Genomic DNA, 23,142 nt, shown 5'->3' on the forward strand with positions numbered 1-23,142 from the left:
GTCTGGCAAGGTATGTTTTGCATTTTCAATCAACCATGTATATTACAAGGGGAAACAAACCTCAATAATTACCGGACAGACAGACATTAGGTAGGTAATCTTTATTACAACAAAACCAAAAAGTGCAGACAAGTATAAGAGAATAGATTCAGCAGAGGCTATGTATTGCTTCCATAGCCAAGGTAAACACTCTAAACACTTAACAAGTTTAGTTCAAGCACAGTCCAAATATAAATAATTCACTAAGGTACAAAAAACATTAAATGGTGTTTTGCTCAATAAAGATTTTTTCTCTCTAAATAAATATATTCCTAACCATTTAGGTACATTCCATACAATCTTATTTTACTTGGTAAAAGTGCCCAATTTTTGTCAGTTGACAGAATAAGCATACCAATAGTTTAAGGAAAATATTAACCAATCAATTCTGACTCAAACCTTCATGTTAGTTTCAAACTAATTGAATTTGACTGGAAACAAGTTTTGTTCACCGAAACAAACTCCCATCAGAGATTTGCAGAGCCCTATTGGGAAAACTTAAAATACAAGATGGTGCAACCGCTCTAATACTCACAGTAATATTACAATGGAATTTTAGGATTACCGTGAAACACCCGTGTATCCAAACTATCAAGAATGTATTTAGTGTTGCAATACTGAAATGCTGTAAATCTCTCAAGGATTGTTAGTCTAGACTAGATTGATCATGAGTTCCTTCTCATTAATAAGGAAGGGACATTTCTCCAGTTTAGTTAGTATAGTACTTCTCATTTGCTCATCTTCAAATCACATTACCTTTCCACTCTTATGATTCTATAAAATAAGGGGTTTTAAGACAAATCAGCACAGCAAACTTCCCCCATTAGTCTAACTTTTGCAAAGTGTTCTCCGTTTTATTCAATATACTGAATAATGCTGCAAACAACCATATGGCCAAAGCGTACACCTATGCATTCCTCTGAGGAGAGCACCCGATCAAGAGGGTAAAATATTAGTTTAGTGTAACCACTCGATAAAAAGTATAGTAAATGAAAACCAACTGTAATACTAATAGTTTCAAATTAGCAGAATCTATGCAATCTAAATATTTTGCATATTATTAAAGGCATGGCTAACATACTGTCATTTCATGTAACCATTCAAATAAATCCTTAAAGTGACTTAAGTCCAAAAGCATAAATGTGACTCATTTCAAGAAACTAGGTATATGTCGTGGGTCACCACTTCACAGGAGAGCCATTTGAATGTAAACTATTGTTTTTGTTATTATTATCAAAATGCCTTCTGGAACATGTGAACTTTCATGTGCCTTAATAAAACTTGTATGCCATCTGTGTATTCAAATAATATTGTTAAAATTAGTAGCCTAGATGGTTTAGCCACAGAAAAAGACAGGAACCTTCCCGCTAGACATGATTGGCTGAGAAAACGGATGGGCTGGACATGCAAAGAGATGAGTTCGTATTGGTCTGCCAGCTTTTTTTGATAGTTATCTCATAGTAGAACTGCATTGAGTTGCTTTCCACTTTCTGGAGGGTCAAGTTTTGAAATCAGTAGAATTAGAGTATGATCGCTAAGGAGATGGAGAAAATTCTGGCGTATGATTGCAAATATGAAGATGGAGTATAAACGAGAATACACAGAAGGCTGTTGTGTAAAACACCTGTCTCCGGATTACATCTTAAAACTAAGGCAACCATGGCATCCGTGACAGAGAGGGAGAAGCGTCCATCCATGTATATGGGTAAGAGAGTCTAGCTAGTTATATTCAGATATAATTATTTCTAATTTTGTCAGAAAATTGTTTACTGTTAGCTAGCTAGCGAACATTAGCTGGCTGGCTCGCTAGCAAACCTTAAGTGTATAATCTGTGTAGTAATATTATTAATGTGAGGCAACAGTCCCACCTGCATAAATATTAGATGCATTCAATTATGATTTATAAAGGATAGCATCCTCTTCTTCAGTTGCTGATTTTCTCGATTTCATCCAGATCGTCAGTGTCAAGTTTGTTTATCTTCTTATCTGTGGGGAAAAAACGAGACGAAAGGTTAGGTTACTAATGAGAACACTATTATATAGATCAATATGTACAATGTTGTAATTAATTGGTATAGAGACAGAAATGTACTGAAATGCTCCTCGATTTGGTTCAGAATGTTCATGCTGTGTTTGCTGTCAATCATATTGACGGCAAGCCCCCTCTTGCCGAAACGTCCTGTTCGGCCAATCCGGTGAAGGTATGTCTCGTTGTCAGCGTTTCCGTCTTTGTCTATGGGCAGGTCAAAGTTGATCACCACGGAAACTTGCTCAACATCAATGCCTATTGAAAAAGAAAAGCATGTTATAATCTAAAATGTTCAATGTCAAAGCGAAACACAATCATCATCCTACATAAATACAATTGGTTACATTTATCATGCTTTAATTTTCTTGATATTCACCTCTGGAGCATACGTTGGTGGTCACTAGGACTTTCTCTTTGCCCTCCCTGAAGCGTTCAATGATGGCCGCTCTCTGCTCAACAGTCATCTCCCCACTCAGCAGTGCCACCACATGGCCCTCTTTGGTCAGCTCAGCAGACAGCCAGCCAGCTGTCCTTCGGGTCTACAAAGGCAAAGACCATTGATTATTTCTGTTACTTTATGTACCATACAAACAGCTTTATTTCTTTACTATATTAGGCTAGTTTATGTACCATATCAACCCAAATCCCCCAGAAATGTAATTCCTACGATACGTTGAGAAGGAGGACAGACTCACGTGACAGAAGATCATAGCCTGGGCGATGGTGATGGCTCCGTAGATATTACAGAGGGCTGTGAACTTCTCGTCCTTATCATTGCAGAGCACATAATACTGCTTGATGGTGTCCAGAGTCTCCTCTTCACGTTTCAACTTGATGATGTTGGGGTCTGGCACAACTCTCTCGGCAAACTTCCACACCGAGTCCTCAAACGTGGCCGAAAACAGCAGCATCTGACATTCATTTGGCAACATTCTGCGTGGGGTGGGGGAGGGAAAAGTCAGAGTTTCTCCAGGTGGATAATGAATAAATGCTTAGTATTAGCCGTCATCATTTAGTTAGCTAAGAACACAGTTTATTAGCATCAGAAAAATACATCACAACAGGAAAAGTCCTCAAGATAGCCAGCTGAAGAAGCTAAGGTAACTAATCACCATCAGTGGTCATTAATGATGAGCACCAGTACTTTGTTTTTATACTTTGTTTTTATTGTAGGAACACAAAGTACAAATAAAGAACAAAAAAGATCTGGCAGTTAGTGCACCTTCATCATGTTAGTTACATTGACATACATTGACCTTTTTCAAGTACAAAACCCATTTTTCCTGACCTCTCTCCTCTTGTGTTCTTAATGCAAAGGTCATACGGCTCCATATGGTGTATTTCTTTTACAATGTCTATCCATTGTGTCACTGTGGGAGGGTCTTTTTGTAGCCATTTCCTAGTGACAGCCTTTTTACTGGCTGCCAGTAGGACCTTCAAGAGGTACTTTTCTCTAATTAAGTTATCAGGTATTTCACCCAAGTACAAAGAAATTAATGTTTGTTCTATGTCAAATCCCATTATTTTTCCAATGTTAGATCCAGTAAGTTTCGATTGCGGGACAAGTCCAAAAGACATGAGATTGATCCACCCTCAAAGACCACATTCTCTCCAACAAGGATGTAGGGAGCCAGTCTGTTTTGATTTCAATTTAGGTGTTGTGAAGAAACGTATAACATTTTTCCAACAGAATTCTCTCCATGACCTTGAGTTTCTAATATGTTCAACCATGTTTCATCAGTTCAATGTTACATTCCTCCTCCCATTTCTTTTTAATATAGTTTGTAGAATGTTTCTTTGAGGCTTGAATGCCCAAGTAGAGATTTGAAATAGTTATTTTGTTACCCCAAGTTGTAAGGATTAGTGAATACTTTGAGGTGCCGAGGGTCAGTCACTTTTTATCTCCCTTAAGAAATAGTGTTGAACTTGTAGGTACCTGTAAACATGTTTGTTTTTTGCTTGTTTATCCAAGCCATGTTTTTTACTTAGGTCCTGGAAGTTGTCTAGGTTCCCATTCCTTATAATTGTACTGAATGATGTGATGCCTTTCTGTGTCCATTGTTTAAATCTGCTGTCCTGAGTTGCAGGGATGAAGCTGGGGTCGTATGCGGGCCAACTCAGCAGTTTGATCTCTCTGTCTAAATTATTTTGCTTAACTACCCTAAACCATGTCTTCAGAGAGAAATTAATCCACTGATTTTGTCTACTGTATATTTCTATTACCATGTCCTTATTTCCCAAAACTGATTGTATGGGTATCTCTGTCAGCGTAGTCTCCATGTCTTACCATTTGGATTCGTATTCTGGATTGCATCAACACACCAGAGGTCTCAATTGGGCTGACACATAATAATATTTTAGGTTTGGTAAGGCCACACCCCCACAGTTGTTTGATAATTGTAATGTTGTATATCTAATTGTTGGTCTCTTACTGTTCCAGATAAACCTTTTTTTATCTGTTTATTCCATTCACTAAGCTGTTTAGGTGGGATTTCTATGATTGGATTTCTACAAATACAGTGACCTCGGCAGGATGTTCATTTTGATTGTTTCAATTCTACTACTAAGATCTAAGAGAAGTGAAATCCACCTGCCTAGGTCACCATTTATTTTCTTGTTGATGTGATCAATAAAGTTTGAGTGCATCTTTTGATAGATATACTCCAAGATATTTAATGGATGAAGAGGTCCAGTGTAAGTTATACCTACTCTTCAGCACTTCCTGAGGGCTATAATTATATACTAGGGCTTGGGTCTTGTGTACGTTAAGCACATACCCTGAATATGTTCCAAACGTTTGTAAAACATCCATCAATCTAGGTACACTTGAGCCTGGGTCTTTAAGGAATAACAGAACATCATCAGCATACATACATATCTTATGTTCACTGTCTATTGTTATTCCCTCTAAAGTTGGGTCCTGTCTTATTGCCTGTGCTAAAGGTTTGAGGTACAAGGAGAAGAGCGTGGGTGAAAGATTACAGCCTGGTCTTGCCCCTCGCCCTAATTTTATCGTTGTTGACAAATTTCCATTGATCTTTATTCTAGCGGTCAGACATGAATACAGTGTTTTGATGCACTGTATCACTTTGTTGAAACCAAAATCTTTCCATAACTTGGAATAGATAATCCCATCCCACTGAATCAAGTGCTTTTTCTGCATTTAGACTGATTAATGTTGCACTTGTCTTATTCTGAGTAATGTGGTCCATGACATGTAGTGTTCTCCTTATATTGTCCTCGGTCTGCCTATTTTGTATGAAACCAGTTTGATCTCAGTCAATCAATTCTGGGATTATGTTCTCCATTCTTTTGGCTATTATTGATGCTTATAATTTATAATCCGTGTTAAGAATTGCGATAGGTCTATATGAACTCCATTCCTTCTCATCTTTACCCTCTTTTGGGATTACAGATATGATGGCCACTCTCCATGACGGTGGGAGACCCACCTCCCGCAGAGTCCAGTTAAAACAGGCCTTAAGTAGAGGTATTAGTTGTTCTCTGAAGGTCTTGAAACATACTGAAGGGAAGCCATCAGTGCCTGGACACTTGTTTACTTTTAGTTGAGATATTGCTTTATTAATTTCTTCGGTGGATATTTCTAAAGTTCCAGTTGAAGCTCGCATCCGCTACAAGACCATGGTGCTTGCCTACGGAGCTGTGAGGGGAACGGCACCGCAGTACCTCCAGGCTCTGATCAGGCCCTACACCCAAACAAGGGCACTGCGTTCATCCACCTCTGGCCTGCTCGCCTCCCTACCACTGAGGAAGTACAGTTCCCGCTCAGCCCAGTCAAAACTGTTCGCTGCTCTGGCCCCCAATGGTGGAACAAACTCCCTCACGACGCCAGGACAGCGGAGTCAATCACCACCTTCCGGAGACACCTGAAACCCCACCTCTTCAAGGAATACCTAGGATAGGATAAAGCAAACCTTCTCACCCCCCCTTAAATGATTTAGATGCACTATTGTAAAGTGGCTGTTCCACTGATGTCAGAAGGTGAATTCACCAATTTGTAAGTCGCTCTGGATAAGAGCGTCTTAAATGACTTAAATGTAAATGTAAAGTTAGTCTATCATTTTGCTCTGTCCCAATTGAGGGGAGATCAAGTGTGTTCAAAAAGTACTCTATTGTCTGTGCATCTCCCTTCTCTGGTTGCTTGTACAGATGTGTAATATGATCCAAATGCATTCTGTATTTCATCTAATTTGCATGTGATCATCTTTGTTTTGGGGTCTTTTATTTTGAAAATGGTATTCTGTGCTTGTTTCCTGAGTCTCCAGGCTAGTAATTTGGTTGCCTTTGAGCCTGCTTCATAATATCCTTGTTTCAGGAACCTGAGCTTTTTCTTTACTTCTTCTATAAATCTGGTCAATTTCCTGTTTTACCTTTTGATTCTCTCGTAATATTAAGAGAGTCTTGTATTGACTATGAGATCGTTCTAAGTTTCTTAGGGTTTCCTGTAATTTCAGCAGTTTCTGTGCTTTAATATTTTTCTTGAGAGATGATCTTTCCTCTAATAACCGCCTTAGCTGCATCCCACAATGTAGCAGGAGATACTTCCCCGTTATCATTATTCTCCAGGTAATGTTAAATTTTGTCTTTATTGATTCTTTGAATGCTGGATCATTCAGCATGCTTCTATTAACTTCTTGCGTCGAGCAATCCCGGATCCGGGATCCTATTTATAGCCTCAAGCTCATTAGCATAACGCAACGTTAACTATTCATGAAAATCGCAAATGAAATGAAATAAATATATTTGCACTCAAGCTTAGACTTTTGTTAACAACACTGTCATCTCAGATTTTCAAAATATGCTTTTCAACCATAGTTAAACAAGCATTTGTGTAAGAGTATTGATAGCTAGCATAGCTATAAACCTAGAATTCAGCCAGCAACATTTTCACAAAAACAAGAAAACCATACAAATAAAATCATTTACCTTTGAAGAACTTCAGATGTTTTCAATGAGGAGACTCTCAGTTAGATAGCAAATGTTCAGTTTTTCCAAAAAGATTATTTGTGTAGGACAAATCGCTCCGTTTTGTTCACGTTTGGCTATGAAAAAAACCTGTATCCAGTTATAGCCTCAAGCTCATTAGCATAACGTAACGTTAACTATTTATGAAAATCGCAAATTAAATTAAATGAATGTGCTAGCTCTCAAGCTTAGCCTTTTCTTAACAACACTGTCATCTCAGATTTTCAAAATATGCTTTTGAACCATAGCAAAACAAGCATTTGTGTAAGAGTATTGATAGCTAGCGTAGCATTTAGCGTAGCATTTAGCACAAAAACCAGAAAAGGATTCAAATAAAATCATTTACCTTTGAAGAACTTTGGATGTTTTCAATGAGGAGACTCTGTTACATAGCAAATGTTCAGTTTTTCCTGAAAAATTATTTGTGTAGGAGAAATCGCTCCGTTTTGTACATCACGTTTGGGTACCAAAAAAAAATAAAAAATTCAGTCATCAAAACGGCGAACTGTTTTCCAAATTAATTCCATAATATCGACTGAAACACGGCAAATGCTGTTTAGAATCAATCCTCAAGGTGTTTTTCACATATCTCTTCATTGATATATCGTTCGTGGATGTCTACTTTCTCCTCTGAATCGCTTGGAAAAAGACGTGCAGCTGAAGATGACGCACCAATTTAGACGGAGGACACCGGGCGGACACCTGGCAAATGTAGTCTCTTATGGTCAATCTTCCAATAATATGCCTACAAATACGTCACAATGCTGCAGACACCTTGATCGGGCAGGCTCATTCCTTGCGCATTCACAGCCATATAAGGAGACAATGAAAAACAGAGCCTCAAAAATCCTGCTCATTTCCTGTTTGAAGTTTAATCTTGGTTTCGCCTGTAGCATCAGTTCTGGGGAACTCACAGACAATATCTTTGCAGTTTTGGAAACGTCAGAGTGTTCTCTTTCCAAAGCTGTCAATTATATGCATAGTCGAGCATCCTTTTGTGACAAAATAGTGCACTTAAAACGGGCACGTTTTTTTATCCAATAATGAAATAGCGCCCCCATAGATGTAAGAGGTTAAGTCTTCATATAGTATTTCTTGGTTTAGAGTTAGGTAAACTCCATTATGATCTGATATGTCGCTCTGCCTGATCCAACAATCCTTAAGCCTGTGTCTATCTGCACTGTACATTAAAAAGTAGTCTAACCTGGAGTATTCAGTGTGGCAGGCTGAGTAAAAAGTATATTCCCTATAGGTCTTGTGGGTGTCACGCCATACATCAAGCAGTCCTAGATCCAGCAATATCCTATTGATCTTTTTAGCAACTAGACTAATTTTCCTATTTTGATTTGTGCTGTCCAATTGAGTTTAAAATTGTGTTAAAATCCCCTCCACATATAAGAGTGCCAGAGGTTTCTGTGGCAATTAAATCAAACACCTTCCTGTAGAAGACCATGTCACTCCCTGGGGGTGCGTATACATTATTTAATGTAACTTCCTTGTTATCGAGTTTAAAGTATAAATCTACCCTCGTCTTTTATTTCTGACAAACTCAAAATTAACTGCATTTGGGATCAAGATTGCAACTCCCTTTCTGCCCATTTTGTAAGAAGAAAAAAAAGTATTGCTATATCCCATTTTCTTGAGTTTCTCGTGTTCAGGTGTGGAATAGTCAGAATAGTATGTCAACTCTCTCCCATTTCATCTTTGCTATTACCTTACTTCTCTTGATGGCACTCCCCAGTCCATTTACATTGAGACTTATGACCTTAAATTCTCAATGATGCATCGATATAAATAAATTTAAAAAACTGCACCATATCTGCCAGCTTATCATGAGCCTAAAAATGAACGAAAAATCAACAATAATAATAAAGTAAACCAAAGTGGGAAAATAATTAGGTATTTGGACTCCCATGTCAGAGGACTGTCTCTTGCCTCTGGGGCTTGAGGGGATGAGCCTGTCCGCAGGATGGACCCCTTGCTCAGATTTGAAAAATGCGTGACGTAGTCACAAGCAAGACCTGTTGGAACCGAAAATAATAAGGGCGCCTATTTCGTCGCTTATACACATCGGTTAATTACAAGTGAAAACTATATCGGTCATGCTTACATGTCATGGATCCTCCCCTTGATATGCCCTTCTGTCGCCCCGTTGTCAATGTGTCATTAATCCTTAGCTAATATATATGTTATTAACGTGACGCTACTTAGTGTGTTCATAAAGAACACATACTTTTGGATACTCACCCTTGTTCAGCATTGGGGGAAAATAGGCGAGATATTTTACCTATTGCAATGTCAACCGTAACAACCCAACGTCTTAAAAGCTCATGATAACTATTAATTCCGTTAAATCCGATTCAGTGTCTTCCATCTTCCCGTTGGAAATGCCCGAGTCTCTCTCGGATGTGAACGTCCTCTCGCCGAGGTGGTTTCCCTCTTTGTCCATGACTCTGCTTGTCGACAACGATCCATGGGAGAGCCTGCTTGAGTCTTTCCGCCAGTGATGTTGCCTTTCTCCTGGCTGTATACTCCACTGGAATGCCCCTCGACTTCAGGTCCTCAGCCGCATGCTCGTATGTAACCAGGCCATTTTCCAGAAATACCCACATTTTTTGCCAGGAATGGTGTTTAGAAGCGAATACCCTTCTCTTTAAGTGCTTTCTTAATGGGGGTGTATTCTTTCCTTTTCAGTATCTCTCCCGCATAGTCATGATCAAAGAATACTCGTTGGCCTTGGAAGTTAACAGGCTTTTTTAAGGTTGCGTGTAAGACTTTCTATTTGACTGAGAATTTTAGGAACCATACTACTATGGATGTTGGTGGGGCACCACTAGGGTGTTTTGGGGCCAGAGCTCGGTGTGCTCTCTCAATTCCCAGGTCAGTGTCATCTTCAAGTATGTCTTTGAATAGACCCTCAACGAATTTCGGCGCCCTCTACTACGTTATAAAGTCTAATGTTGTTTCAACGCGAGAAACCTTAAAGAGTTCTGTCACTTTTGCCTGTAGTGTTGGCTTTTCAGTGACTTCAAGTATTTCCTTGACTGTGGAGTTCCATGTGTTCATTTCCCCAAATGTGCTGTTCACCATCCCCCATTCTTGTAAATATGCTGTAAAGTTCTTCTTTGTTTTCTTCAAATGTGTGGTTAATGTCCTTCTTGAACTCATTTAGTTATTTTCTTCACGAAGTTCCTCTCGTAAGCCTGTGAGCGCCTCACGCAATTCCTCCTTTATCACCTCACGAAATGAGGGTTCCTTTGCTGCTGCTATCTTATTTGCGCTAGCATTAGCCATCTCGGGTTCATCGACGATTATATCTTCTGCTGTCTTGTTACGGGCTGTTGTTGTAGCTCCGCGACTTGTTGTAGCTCCGCGACCTTTTCCTATTTTCCCATTTTGTTTAAGTTATTACAATGCTCAGAGTAAATACTTGAATTTAGGGGTGGAAATGCCCAACTGATATGCAGTACGAAAAACTAGGCAACCATTTCCTAATTTGCGTCACCGGAAGCCGATGCTCCAGTACTTTTGTATACTTTTCAGATCGTAGTTCTGAAAGTAGTGCTCACAAGATAAAAGTGGACCCCGAAAATTGCTTACTAGGTCACACATGTGCAGATACAGTATGTGCACCACGTCATTGCTCTCCCTCTCGTTCTACTGTGGGTGCATTTTCCTAGCTGTCACTCAAATGCCGAGGGGCTGAAGCTCTTTGGTTGAACTTTAATTGCTCGGGGGCTGGCCGACGTGGGGCAAAATGTTGGAAAAATGTGCAGTACAGCTTCCAGAAAAACAGTCGCTTTCAAACTAGGGATTTTGCAGCTAATTGAGTAAGACAATATTTCTGCTTATAGATTAAGTATGTATGAACTACACATTGACACATCCAGCCAAAGCAGGACATTTAAAAAATACGTGATCTGGAACTTTGGTGACTACTATGTCTTTAAGAGCCCTTTTACAGGTGTTTGTAAACAAAGATGTTAAGTCCCCTATATGGTGGACTTTGAGTGGTTCTGAACCGGTTCCAACTGGTCTGCTCTCTGCTACCACTCTCATACAGATGATTTGAAGACTCAGGTTTCAGACCCTACATTTATAGTGAGTGACACGTCACATTTTCTGGGATATCCAGGCAAAGGAACAATTTCCTGTGTCTGTGAAACTCACAGCTATTCTTGCAATAACACATATGAAGTGGGAGACTAGCGGATACAATAGAACTTCTATCTCGCTGTGATATTCTCAAGACGGATTGAGCTCTCAACATGAAAAAAAAAAAAAAAATCATGTCATAGAATTTAAACAAGACCACTTTCTATAGGTCACAGACAAGCTGAAGTTGTAACGAGTCTGCACAAATTTGAATGGCGTCTCTGCACTGCTCAGTGGACGTTTAGAATTCTCGTCAGTTATGTAAAATAGTGCCAATATTGTACTGTCACTAAGTATGATCATATTTATATGAGTTATAAGAAAGGTGAAATCTATAGTTGTTTACAACATACTTTATTTAAATTGCCCCACTTTTGTTGAATAGAAAAATTGTTATTTTTCATATTTTCCTAATATTTGTACTATGTACTTGAGGTTGTGACCTCAAAAGTGAGTACACCTCAACAAATTAACTATTTTTACCATAAAGGTAAGTTCCCAAACTTTCTAAAACTATACAACATTACCAGTTATTGTTTATGGACATCTCATGAAAGAATATATTTGCATATGTCTATTTAGGCAGAAATAAAAATGTTGCCCTATCATTCAAGAGGTTAATGTTATATTTTATTTAACAAGGCAAGTCAGTTGAGAAGAAATTCTTATTTACAGTGACGGGCTCCCCCGACCAAACCCTAACACACTGGGCCAATTGTGCGCCGCCCTATGGGACTCCCAATCACGGCCGGTTGTGATACAGCCTGGAATTAAACCAGGGTCTGTAGCGATGCCTCTAGCACTGAGATGCAGTGCCTTAGACCACTGCGCCACTCGGGAGCAATACTTAATAGCAACACTCATGTAATTACTGGCCTGCAAGACGAGCTTGTCTTGTAGGACTTAGGTTATGCTAGATTAGAGTACTGTACATTTACAACTTATGAGAAAACTCACCTTTGGATCCGGATGCTCTGGTCCTGGTGACCTTGTGTGGCAATCATGACGTCAGCCTCGTCCAGGACGAAGACGCTGATCTTCTTGGGGTCAATGATCTTCAGTTTGGAGCACCAGTCTAGGACCGTGCCAGGTGTCCCGATGACAATTTGCTCCTGAAGCTTCGTCCCTCGGTCCACTGCTCAGCAACCAGAGACATATAGGACAGTTAATTATGATTCTCATTAGCATCTTTTACAGAACATCCACTTTATAATACAACTTATTGAAAGTTATGCTTCCGCCATCACATTTGTGTGAGAGCACTGGCATTGATTACAATTTCCCCAGTGAAATTATGCACCATAACATTACAGATTGTATTCAGAATAAAAAAGCATGAATGTTTTGACACTTACATTTATTGCCACGAATGGCATATGCCAATTTGACCTCAGGATAGAATTTCCCCATCTGTTCAATGACTTTACCAGTCTGCAAAGCTAGCTCATACGTTGGGGCAATGCAAAGACACTGAGGGGGCAAAATAAGGAGTTTCAGTAATATGAGGCTTTTATCTATAAAATCAACCAACTAAAAAAGCAAAACACACTGTGGATGGAAGTATTCTATACCAAGGCACTTTCATTTTACCTGCTACCCTGATCTGCAGTCGCTCTTAATAAAACAAACAAACCCATAAAAACTATTTCTGAACTTGCTGATTACCTGACCACCTGTATCAGAGGTCTAGCTTCTTAAAGCTAAGTTCAAGACCATAGCCTGAGTAATGCTAATGGCTCCAGTATATATCGGTGCTGAAGGTGGAGATGTCAACTCACCTGAGTCCATTTGTTAGCTGGGTCAACATGGCTGAGCATGGCCAGCGCAAAGGCAGCTGTTTTACCTGTGCCGGACTGTGATTGGGCAATCAGGTTCTGAGGTCTGGAACCAGAGGGATAATACACGCTGAAGAGAGAACAATGGGGGACTAAAAGGTAGATCATGTAGATTCCATTAATTTCACATCAAAATCCAATCAAACAACTATATTACTGTATACATAAACGTGATAATGGTTAATAACTAGTTTGACTACATCTGACTGAAGGTTAAAATGAAATGTTTAATATCAGAACATACAACCCATTCAAATATGCAAAATATATAGGCTATTTCCTCTATTATTGAGCTTAATCACAAGGAGCATTGAGCTAAATGAAATGGGTACTCACGGCTCTGCCAGCATCATGGGCAGGGCATTCTCCTGGATCTTAGAGGGTCTGTTGAAACCCATGTCATACACTCCTCTTAGCAGCTCATCTTTCCTGAGATGGAAGAACATTTAAAAGACCACATTTATTTATTTTTATTTCACCTTTATTTAAATTTAACCAGGTAGGCAAGTTGAGAACAAGTTCTCATTTACAATTGCGACCTGACCAAGATAAAGCAAAGCAGTTCGACACATACAACGACACAGAGTTACACATGGAATAAAACAAACATACAGTCAATAATACAGTAGAAACAAGTCTATATACGATGTGAGCAAATGAGGTGAGATAAGGGAGGTAAAGGCAAAAAAAGGCCATGGTGGCAAAGTAAATACAATATAGCAAGTAAAACACTGGAATGGTAGATTTGCAGTGGAAGAAATGTGCAAAGTAGAAATAAGAAAATGGGGTGCAAAGGAACAAAATAAATACAGTAGGGGAAGAGGTAGTTGTTTGGGCTAAATTATAGGTGGGCTATGTACAGGTGCAGTAATGTGTGAGCTGCTCTGACAGCTGGTGCTTAAAGCTAGTGAGGGAGATAAGTGTTTCCAGTGTTTCCACATATAAAAAAGGCCAACCAAACATGTTGAACACCATACACAATACTGCAAAAAAGTTGTTGTAGATCCTAACTCAGGTTAAAATACACTTTCTGGTGTAGGTTTCATGTGAGGTAGGCCTATACACATTTGTAAATTAGTAAGCAATGGTGAATTTGAACACTGAGATGACGTACAGTCTCAGCTCTTCAAATGTCTTGACCGAGTAAAGAGGAGATTTTGGATCCCTCTGAAGAACCTCTACTTGATTGGTAGTGTTCACAAGGCTGGTGTGGATCATCTTATTCAACAACGACTGGGCCGCTTTGTCCTCTACAAGGCAAGAGTGACAGGTGAATGGCCTGTTGTAGTAACTGAATGGAGACATGATGATGGGGAGATTAAAATAAACCCTGGGAAATCACACACCTTTTTCTTCCACTTTGGTGCCATTCTCCTCTTGTTTTGTGGTACCTGAAGGAACAACAAAAACTCATCACCCCATTTTATCACAAAGGTCATAAACAATAATACATGGATACCAAGAGCAAAGTTTTATTATTGACACCACAGTGATTTTACCTTTTGCCTTTCTAGGTGCAGCATCACCTCCACCTCGATGTGGAGATCTTATCACCAAGGAGCCGAACTTGTAAGAGAAAGAAACATGTTGTTCGTACGCAAATATCTAAGTTTCCCCTCATCAAATATTGGCAAGCACGTGTCTGCACTGAAGCTCAAATTATGCCAACAACTTCAAAGGCATAACAAACACCGCTACAGTCACCCAGAAGGTGTGTTAGTTAACAGTGGCACACCATCAGCACATGGTTAGCTAGCTAACCTCTGACAGTTCAGCCACAAATTGCCTCAGCTACAGTTGGCTGCGCTAGCAAGCTTGCTAGGTAGCAGCATAAAGTCTGATGCTTTACGTCATGCATGGTTGGGAATTCAGCTAGCTAATGAGCTAGCGAACATTTTTAAACTTACAGAGTCAGTCGTAGATTCCTGTTTATCGACAGCCAGAGCCCAGGAGTCAGTAGCCATTGTTCACGTTTAATGTATATTATTTTACACAAATTTTCAGCTACACAACAAACTATGAAATTAAGCTGTGCGTCGAAAGGGATGCTGCTGCCTGCTAAGCAAAAGAAGCTGCCGCTGTTGCGCACCTAGCTGCACTCTTTCTGATGGGAACTAGGAAGTGGTATTCTGAGTTCCCATCAACTTTGTTTACCCCATTAGTTTGTGTTGGCCTTCGTTGAAAATGTGCAATACTACAGGCTCTATTAGAATAATACAATCTGTTATCAGATACAGGTTTGGCTATTGTTTTGTTTATTAATCGTCCACTTATTACAGCTATAAAGGATGTGTAATTTCTAGCTAATTTGGCCTTTTCTTTTTGATTTGTCATCTGGTCCCAGAAAATCTGAGTAGGAGAAGAGATGGCGGTCCTGATGAGTGACCCAGCCAGGTAGAGACCTGTCAGTCCACATAAAGAGAGAGGGTGAGATGAGGCTGGGTGGAGGGGATTGTTTAATTGTGGAGCGATGCAGCTTCAGCCAATAACCCCCACCCACATCACCCCTCCCTCACAAATATCTTTTAAGATGCCATTAGAGGTCTACATCGATTGTCATGGTTACGACCTCAGTAAAAACAAAAACAAAACAGGTGGATCAGATTAACAGTGGTCACAACGCAGACAGCCAAAATCATATCCCCCACATTATAATCTAAACAGTATAGGCTTTGCAATAAAGCAGAGATAGAGCACTGGACTGGATGGGGGCGAGACGAGCTTTATGTCCCCCCTCCCACTATTTCTTGTTCTCCACGCCTGGCGTTTCATTTAATTTAGTCTGATCCCCCAGCTATCAAAAACGATGCATGAATGGGGTCCCTTGTCATCGATTGCAGGGAAGAAGGAGAGTGGGTGGTGCTGATGCTATGACTGCAGAGGGGAGGGGTAGTAGGGGAAGGGGAGGGCGGAATGCTAATCTGTTGCACAGGTTTCTCGCTCTGTGGCTGGGCTGGTATCTCTGTCTGTCTCTCTCTCTCCCTTTCTCTCCCCGTCAGTGAAAACCTAACTCCAGCCACAGGGAGGGGGGAGAGACTTAGCTGATATACTTTGTATAACCACATGTTGCTGTGCTGACTATATTGCTGACAAGGTTGCTGCCTAGTGTCCACTGTCCTTCTCTGTTTTTGTTTAGTTCCTCTGTGAAAAGCCAGAGACAATTAATGAATAGTTTCTCTACCCACCTCTGGTAGCTGGCATTTGCCACATACTCCAGAGGAAAGAAAAAAGGGATGAAAAAGAAATAGAGGCGAAAAGGACATATTTCATGAAAAGTGGGTATCCAAAAGACAGAAATCATCATCTCACCTCCAGTTTACACAAATGAAAAGGTAAGACTTCATTATTTCAGTAATTGTGCATGTATATTGGCATTGATATTTTTGCAATTATATCAGCCAGCAATGAAATCCAGCAATACAAACCATTCTGTATTATCAACAGATGGTTATTTCTGACCTGTTTCCTTGGAAAGCTGCTGTTGTGGTGTTATCATGACTGTACTGTATGGATGGTGACTATGGATGGATGGTGGATGATATTCGGCTATGTTTGGATGAGCCTTTCTGAAGAGCTCAAGACAATTCATACGACAAAGAGAGGGTCTCATGGGGTCTGTCACTTGGACACACTCATTATCACAGCCTGTCAGACTGAAAAAAGAAACTCCCATTAAGAGAGAAACACTAATGGATTATCTTTAGGATTTTGCCATTATTGAAATGGGCATAATATCAATCAACTTAATTGTGAACATTTTATGATTTTGCCCCAACATTTTTGTTCCTCTTCTAATTTTTGGATATGTTATATTATTTTTTAAAGTGGATTTAGGTTATTAATCACAGTTATTAATTATAGGTTATTAATCAATGAGGTTGAATAATCTGATTGCACAATGCATTTCTGTATTGTCACAGCTAAAACAGTTTACAGTCCAGTTATGCTGTTCAATGTTTTTAGAATAAGGGAAGAATAATGGCATTGTGATGTGAGAGATGTTGTGTTTTAGAGGAACAAGACACTGCATCTGCATCTCTGCTTGTTCCCATCTTGTGTCCCTTAGGACACGTGGTGGCACTGTTGACACTGATTGCAGAGCAGGTGTGCGCAGTGAACACTGTAGGTGCATCTGTCTGGCCTATTCCTTTTCACTAAATGACAAGCCTGTGCCGGGCCAGCCAAAACCTCCTTTTGCTTAATTAGTATGAGGAGGCGGCACACTTAAAATATATATTTTTAATTAATTATGGATCCTGTAAATTGTGGATGCATTATGGCAGCAGACAGTAATCTTGTCCAGGCAAGGAGTCAGGAAGACCAATGATCTTGAGATTCATCATGGAGATAATTCACAAAAATACTATTTGGCTGAAGGAGCAGTTTGGAGTTTTTCACTCTATGTAGTCTTACAGCCACTAACATTGGCATATTAGTTTGGAGAGACACTGGCCAGTATCATCAGCAGGCAGGCAACGGCTCAGTCTCTATGGAAATTTGCTGTCGTCATAACACCACGCATAAAGCCTGTGTTAGAGGCTCAGGCTATGGCTCTCTGAACACAACAGAAACGCAGGACACCACAACATAATAAAAAAAAGCTGGGTTGCAATATACAGTGCCTTCGGAAAGTATTCAGGCCACTTGACTTTTTCCACATTTTGTTAAGTTAAATCAAATCAAATTACAGCCTTATTCTACAATCGATTAAGTATTATATATATATATATTATATATATGTTTTTTAATTTTACCCCTTTTTCTCCCCAATTTCGTGGTATCCAATTGTTTTAAGTAGCTACTATCTTATCTCATCGCTACAACTCCCGTACAGGCTCGGGAGAAACGAAGGTTGAAAGTCATGCGTCCTCCGATACACAACCCAACCAAGCCACACTGCTTCTTAACACAGCGCCATCCAACCCGGAAGCCAGCCGCACCAATGTGTCGGAGGAAACACAGTGCACCTGGCAACCTTGGTTAGCGCGCACTGCGCCCGGCCCGCTGCTGGAGTCGCTGGTGCGCGATGAGACGAGGATTTCCCTACTGGCCAAACCCTCCCTAACCCGGACGACACTAGGCCAATTGTGCGTCGCCACACGGACCTCCCGGTCACGGCCGTTTACGACAGAGCCTGGGCGCGAACCCAGGGTCTCTGGTGGCACAGCTGGCGCTGCAGTACAGCGCCCTTAACCAAGGTCCCACAGTTGACAGTGCATGTCAGAGTAAAAACCAGGCCATGAGGTTGAAGGAATTTTCCGTAGAGCTCAGAGACAGGATTGTGTCAAGGCAAAGATCTGGGGAAGAATACCAAAACATTTCTGCAGCATTGAAGGTCCCCAAGAACACAGTGGCCTCCATCCTTCAATTGGACTCTCCTTGAGCTGGCCATCCGGCCAAACTGAGCAATCGGGGGTGAAGGGCCTTGGTCAGGGGGCTGACCAAGGCCGGACGGAAGCCACTTCTCAGTAAAAACGGCACATGACAACTCACTTGGAGTTTGCCAAAAGGCACCTAAAGACTCTCAAACCATGACAACTCTTTGGCCTTAATGCGTAGCGTCACATCTGAAGGAAACCTGGCACCATCCCTACGGTGAAACATGGTGGTGGCCGCATCATGCTATGAGGATGTTTTTCAGCGGCTGGGAGATTAGTCAAGATCAAGGCAAAGATGAACGGAGCAAAGTACAGAGAGATTCTTGATGAAAGCCTGCTCCAGAGTGCTCAGGACCTCAGACTGGAGCGAAGGTTCACCTTCCTACAGGAGTAGCTTCGGGACAAGTCTCTGTCTTTGAGTGGCCCAGACTTGAACCTGATCGAACATCTCTGGAAGAGACCTGAAAATAGCTGTGCAGCAACGCTCCTCATCCAGCCGGATAGAGCTTAAGAGGATCTGCAGAAAGGAATGAGAGAAACTCCCCAAATATAGGTGTACCAAGCTTGTAGCGTCATACCCAATGAAGACTCAAGGCTGTAATCGCTGCCAAAGGTGCTTTAACAAAGTACTAAGTAAAGGGTCTGAATATTTATGTAAATGTGATATTTCAGGTTTTTTTTATATACATTGGCAAAAATGTCTGAAAAAATATTTTTGCTTTGTCATTATGGGTTATTCTGTGTAGATTGATGGGGGGAAAAAACGATCTTACCAATTTTAGAACAAGGCTGTAATGTAACACAATGTGGAAAAAGTCAAGGGGTCTGAATACTTCCTGAATGCACTGTAGGATCACAATTGCATGAAAATACAGGTCGGCCATAAGCATTGGCCACTTCTCACAGCCCAATCTCATCTTGCACCCTCATTTATGCAATATTCTACCAGACCAGTCCACCTTGGTGTTGATCATCTGTTTGATGGATGAGTCATGCTTTTTCTATAGTGGAAATGTGAAATGTTGTGTCCTGAATATAACCTTGAAAAATGTATAGGTCTTCACTTGCTGCCTTTGCCTTGCATGTTGTCGTGTCTTTACTATCATTAAATTGAAGACATAGTTTTTATCAAAGATTCTCTGTAATTAGTATTACGTGATCAAAATTATTAATCATGTAACTGTAATTAATTAAATCTCATAATTACAATTCCTAAAACATACATGTGTCTTATATCATTTTAAATCTATTTTCGTTGTTAATCCCACCAAAGTGTCCGATTTTAAATAGGCTTTTCAGCGAAAGCACTACAAACGATTATGTTAGGTCTCCACCAAACCACAATAAGCACAGCCATTTTCCAGCAAAATATAGCCTTCATAAAAACCAGAAATAAAGATAAAATTAATCACTAACCTTGAATTATCTTCATCAAATGACACTCATTGGACTTCATGTTACACAATACATGCATGTTTTGTTTGATAAAGTTCATATTTATATTTTTAAAAATCTGAGTTTACATTACCAGTTCCAAAAACATCAAGTGATTTTGCATAGCCACATCATTCAACAGAAAGACTCATCATAAATGTAGATGATAATATTGTTATACACATGGAATTATAGATATACCTCTCCTTAATGCAACCACTGTGTCAGATTTTTAAAAAACTTCACGGAAATGAAATGCATGCAATAATCTGAGACGGAGCTCAATTTAAAAACACCACAGATGCAAAGATGGCGTCAACATAAACAAGAAATTACATGATAAATATTCCCTTACCTTTGATGATCTACATCAGAAAGCATTCCAGGAATCCCAGGTCCACAATAAATGTTTGTTTTGTTTGAAAATGTCCGTTATTTATGTCCAAATACCTTCTTTTGTTAGAGCGTTTGGTATACATATCTAAACGCTAATTCTGGTCAGCGTTATATCGGACAAAAACTTCAAAAAGTGATATTACCGGTCAAAGAAACATTTCAAACTAGGTACCGAATCAATCATTAGGATGTTTTTAACATATAGCTTCAATAAAGTTCCAACCGGAGTATTCATTCTTGTCTTCGTGAGCCATGGAACGCAAGTGACTACCATGAGGAAAAAGTGGGATCACAAAATCGCTGCATGATGGACAGCTGATATATTCTGCTCTCATTCACTCCCACAACAACATAGAAGCATCATTATAATTTATATTGATAGTTGACATCTAGTGGAACCCCTAGGCAGTGCAACATCATTCATATCTCAAGGGGATTTCATTTGCGACTCTGGTGAATACATACAAGCTCAGATTTCTGACTTCCTATTTTGATTTGCCTGCCAACATGAGATCTGTTATACTCACAGTCATCATTCAAACAGTTTTAGAAACTTCAGAGTGTTTTCTATCCAATGCGAATAATAATATGCAAATATTAGCAACTATGACTGAGGAGCAGGCCGTTTGATATGGGCACCTTTTCATCCAAGCTACTCAATACTGCCCCTGCAGCCATAAAAAGTTAACCACGTGGTATGGTTAAAAGATTCAGCAATGGTCTGCAACCTTTGTACTCCCGTGATTGAGAGAAACATGATCTACTTGAGAATTTCTAAAAGTTGGGTTTTATTCGGAATTGCAGAAAAGGGGCTGTCCCAGGATGCCTGACCCTAACTGGGCTCAGGGGTGGTCCTCTGATTTAGTTCAACTCAAAAGGTAATTGGAGTTTCCTTCATTAAACAGTCCAAAATCACATTACACATTTTCACAAACAGTATCATACTCACTCATTCATCTTATACAACAATTAGATGTAAACCTCATATCTGAGGCTATTATATAAACAGCGTTATGGTAATGTGGCCACACCGTCTCCCATGAGCTTCCACAAGTTGTAACAAACGGACCAGTTCGTAGCTGGATTCTTCGCCAATCTTTTATACTTTCTCCGGAACATGAAATTTGTTCGGACCTCAAGTTCTGTGAGGCGGAAGAAATTCCTTTGTTCTCTATGAAAATTCACTCTGTCTCTTATACTGTGTGGCCATGAGGCAGGGTCTTCTCCTCAGGAATTTACGACCTCTCTCTGACCACAGCAGCCTAGTTGAAGGAAGCAAGTACCCAAAGAGGGCAACGTCATGACAATGTACAGTAGATCAGAGGCCCCCAACCATACTACATTAAACAAATCTCTCTCTAATGTTTTTGTTTTCATTTTCCCCAATCACCTTTGTAGTCTAAGCATGCAAGGACTGAACTGATAGTTTGAATTCTCCTGTGGTTTTATTGTCTGGGCCTGCTCTGCAGGGATGTAATGTTTTTGCTGATCAGAATTCTGGACAGCAAAAGACATGATTCTACTTCAAAGGCACTAAAAAGGCCTTTACTGTTGTCTTTGATGTTATTGCTGGACAACAATGCAAGGGTGAGGATATCAGAGCTAGACTTATAGTGATGTTTGCTTGTTTGTTGAATTATTGTACAAGTTATTAAAAAAGATTCTGAACATTATGTGTTTTACCCTCTGTCTATGATTGGCAATGCAAAGAAACTCACCATGCCAGGCCTGATCAACAAGGGGAGTCAGAATGCTCTGCCTCTCAGTGTCTGCGAGATCACTTCCTGTGTCAGAGGTTACACCCTGGCCCTGACAGCATCCATGACCTACAATAACTTTGAGGACAATCCAATTGAGGGTGAGGACCTCATTTGTTGTTACAAATATAAAAGTTATCATGAACATTCTCTGGGGGCCTTATACAAGTGTGTTTAGAATTATGATTCTGAATTTCCTTCCCTTGTCTCTGATGTAGTCTCCAGAGCTTCCACAGTGCTTCTCAATATCAATCATTACTTTTAGTTAGTTTGGTTAGTTAACTTAATTGCCTGTTTTGGTTAATTGCCTGTTTTGGTTAATGTTAACTGTATTTGTTGTAGGAGTCTTCATTTACCCACTGGAAGAATGCTCTACCGTGGTGGGATTTGAAGCTATGATCTCCAACCAGATAATAACCGTGCAAATCAAAGACAAGTCCAAGATTGATGACTGTTACTTTGATTGCTGCACTACAACTAATGGTGCCCTTCAGAGTGGCAGTGGTAGGATGGGTCTCGTGTGAAGTGCTGTGGTCAGTGGTTGTGTAGTTTGGTCCCAGATCTGTTTGCACTGTCTTGCCAACTCCTACGGTCATTCGTGTGACAATGACAATGGGAGATGGAAAGACAGCACAAACAGAGACCAGGCTTGTGGTTTTGGGTCCAACTATCTTGATTCCTAGTCTAATCAATAAGGATAACATTTCTCTGAAAAATAGAAAACATTACCATTTATGTGAGTTGTTCTGCTATGGTATTCCAGGACATATTGTGCTGGATGAGGACTTGGAGAGGACAGTGTTGGTGGTGAACCTGGGGGTCATCCCCCCTCTGGAGACGGTCAACGTGTTGGTCAGCACCTCCTCTGAGCTGCCCACCCTTCCCAACGGGGGTATCCGGGTCACCTCACCCACCGTGTGCACCCCCAGGGTCCAGAGAACCATCAACGAGGAGCTGGGACTCTCCCCAAACTTCCACAACAGAGCGTAAGAATACCATGACAGAGTGTCATCATCATAACCACAACTGAATGTCACCACTGTGCCACAGCTGAATGTCAATGCTGTCTTGTCCAAATTTTATAGTGCCATTTTGATCTTTAAAGGAAACTTTAACTTTAACTGGTAACTTGG

The 23,142-nt window shown here is 40.2% G+C and overlaps 2 protein-coding genes across 5 annotated transcripts in view; one reads left to right on the plus strand and one right to left on the minus strand.

Annotated features, from left to right (window-relative positions):
• Nucleotides 1-86: 86 nt before the first annotated feature.
• LOC135504125 (ATP-dependent RNA helicase DDX19A-like) lies at nt 87-15,140 on the minus strand. Of its 4 annotated transcripts, none has more exons than XM_064922436.1 (12): nt 14,952-15,140; nt 14,544-14,610; nt 14,391-14,435; nt 14,159-14,294; nt 13,381-13,473; nt 12,988-13,090; nt 12,565-12,679; nt 12,167-12,344; nt 2,764-3,001; nt 2,445-2,607; nt 2,132-2,323; nt 87-2,025 (listed from the first exon to the last, which is right to left on the minus strand). In XM_064922436.1, the coding sequence occupies exons 1-12, from the start codon at nt 15,006-15,008 to the stop codon at nt 1,964-1,966; spliced, it is 1,449 nt and encodes a 482-aa protein (XP_064778508.1). In that variant the 5' UTR covers nt 15,009-15,140; the 3' UTR covers nt 87-1,963. The 4 variants fall into 4 exon arrangements, with proteins under 4 accessions (XP_064778508.1, XP_064778505.1, XP_064778507.1 ...); XM_064922433.1 differs by having other exon boundaries at nt 12,988-13,114; XM_064922435.1 differs by having other exon boundaries at nt 87-2,323.
• Nucleotides 15,141-16,075: 935 nt separating this feature from the next.
• The window catches only part of LOC135504128 (von Willebrand factor A domain-containing protein 5B1-like), a 64,058-nt gene continuing 56,991 nt past the window's right edge, over nt 16,076-23,142 (plus strand). The window contains exons 1-4 of the mRNA XM_064922439.1: nt 16,076-16,376; nt 21,963-22,110; nt 22,352-22,513; nt 22,773-22,995. Of these exons, the coding sequence (XP_064778511.1) occupies nt 21,972-22,110; nt 22,352-22,513; nt 22,773-22,995 (524 nt within the window). The 5' untranslated portion in view covers nt 16,076-16,376; nt 21,963-21,971. The remainder of the gene's footprint in view (nt 16,377-21,962; nt 22,111-22,351; nt 22,514-22,772; nt 22,996-23,142) is intronic.

This window comes from Oncorhynchus masou, chromosome 18 (assembly GCF_036934945.1).
Source record: "Oncorhynchus masou masou isolate Uvic2021 chromosome 18, UVic_Omas_1.1, whole genome shotgun sequence".
Classification (NCBI taxonomy): domain Eukaryota; kingdom Metazoa; phylum Chordata; class Actinopteri; order Salmoniformes; family Salmonidae; genus Oncorhynchus; species Oncorhynchus masou.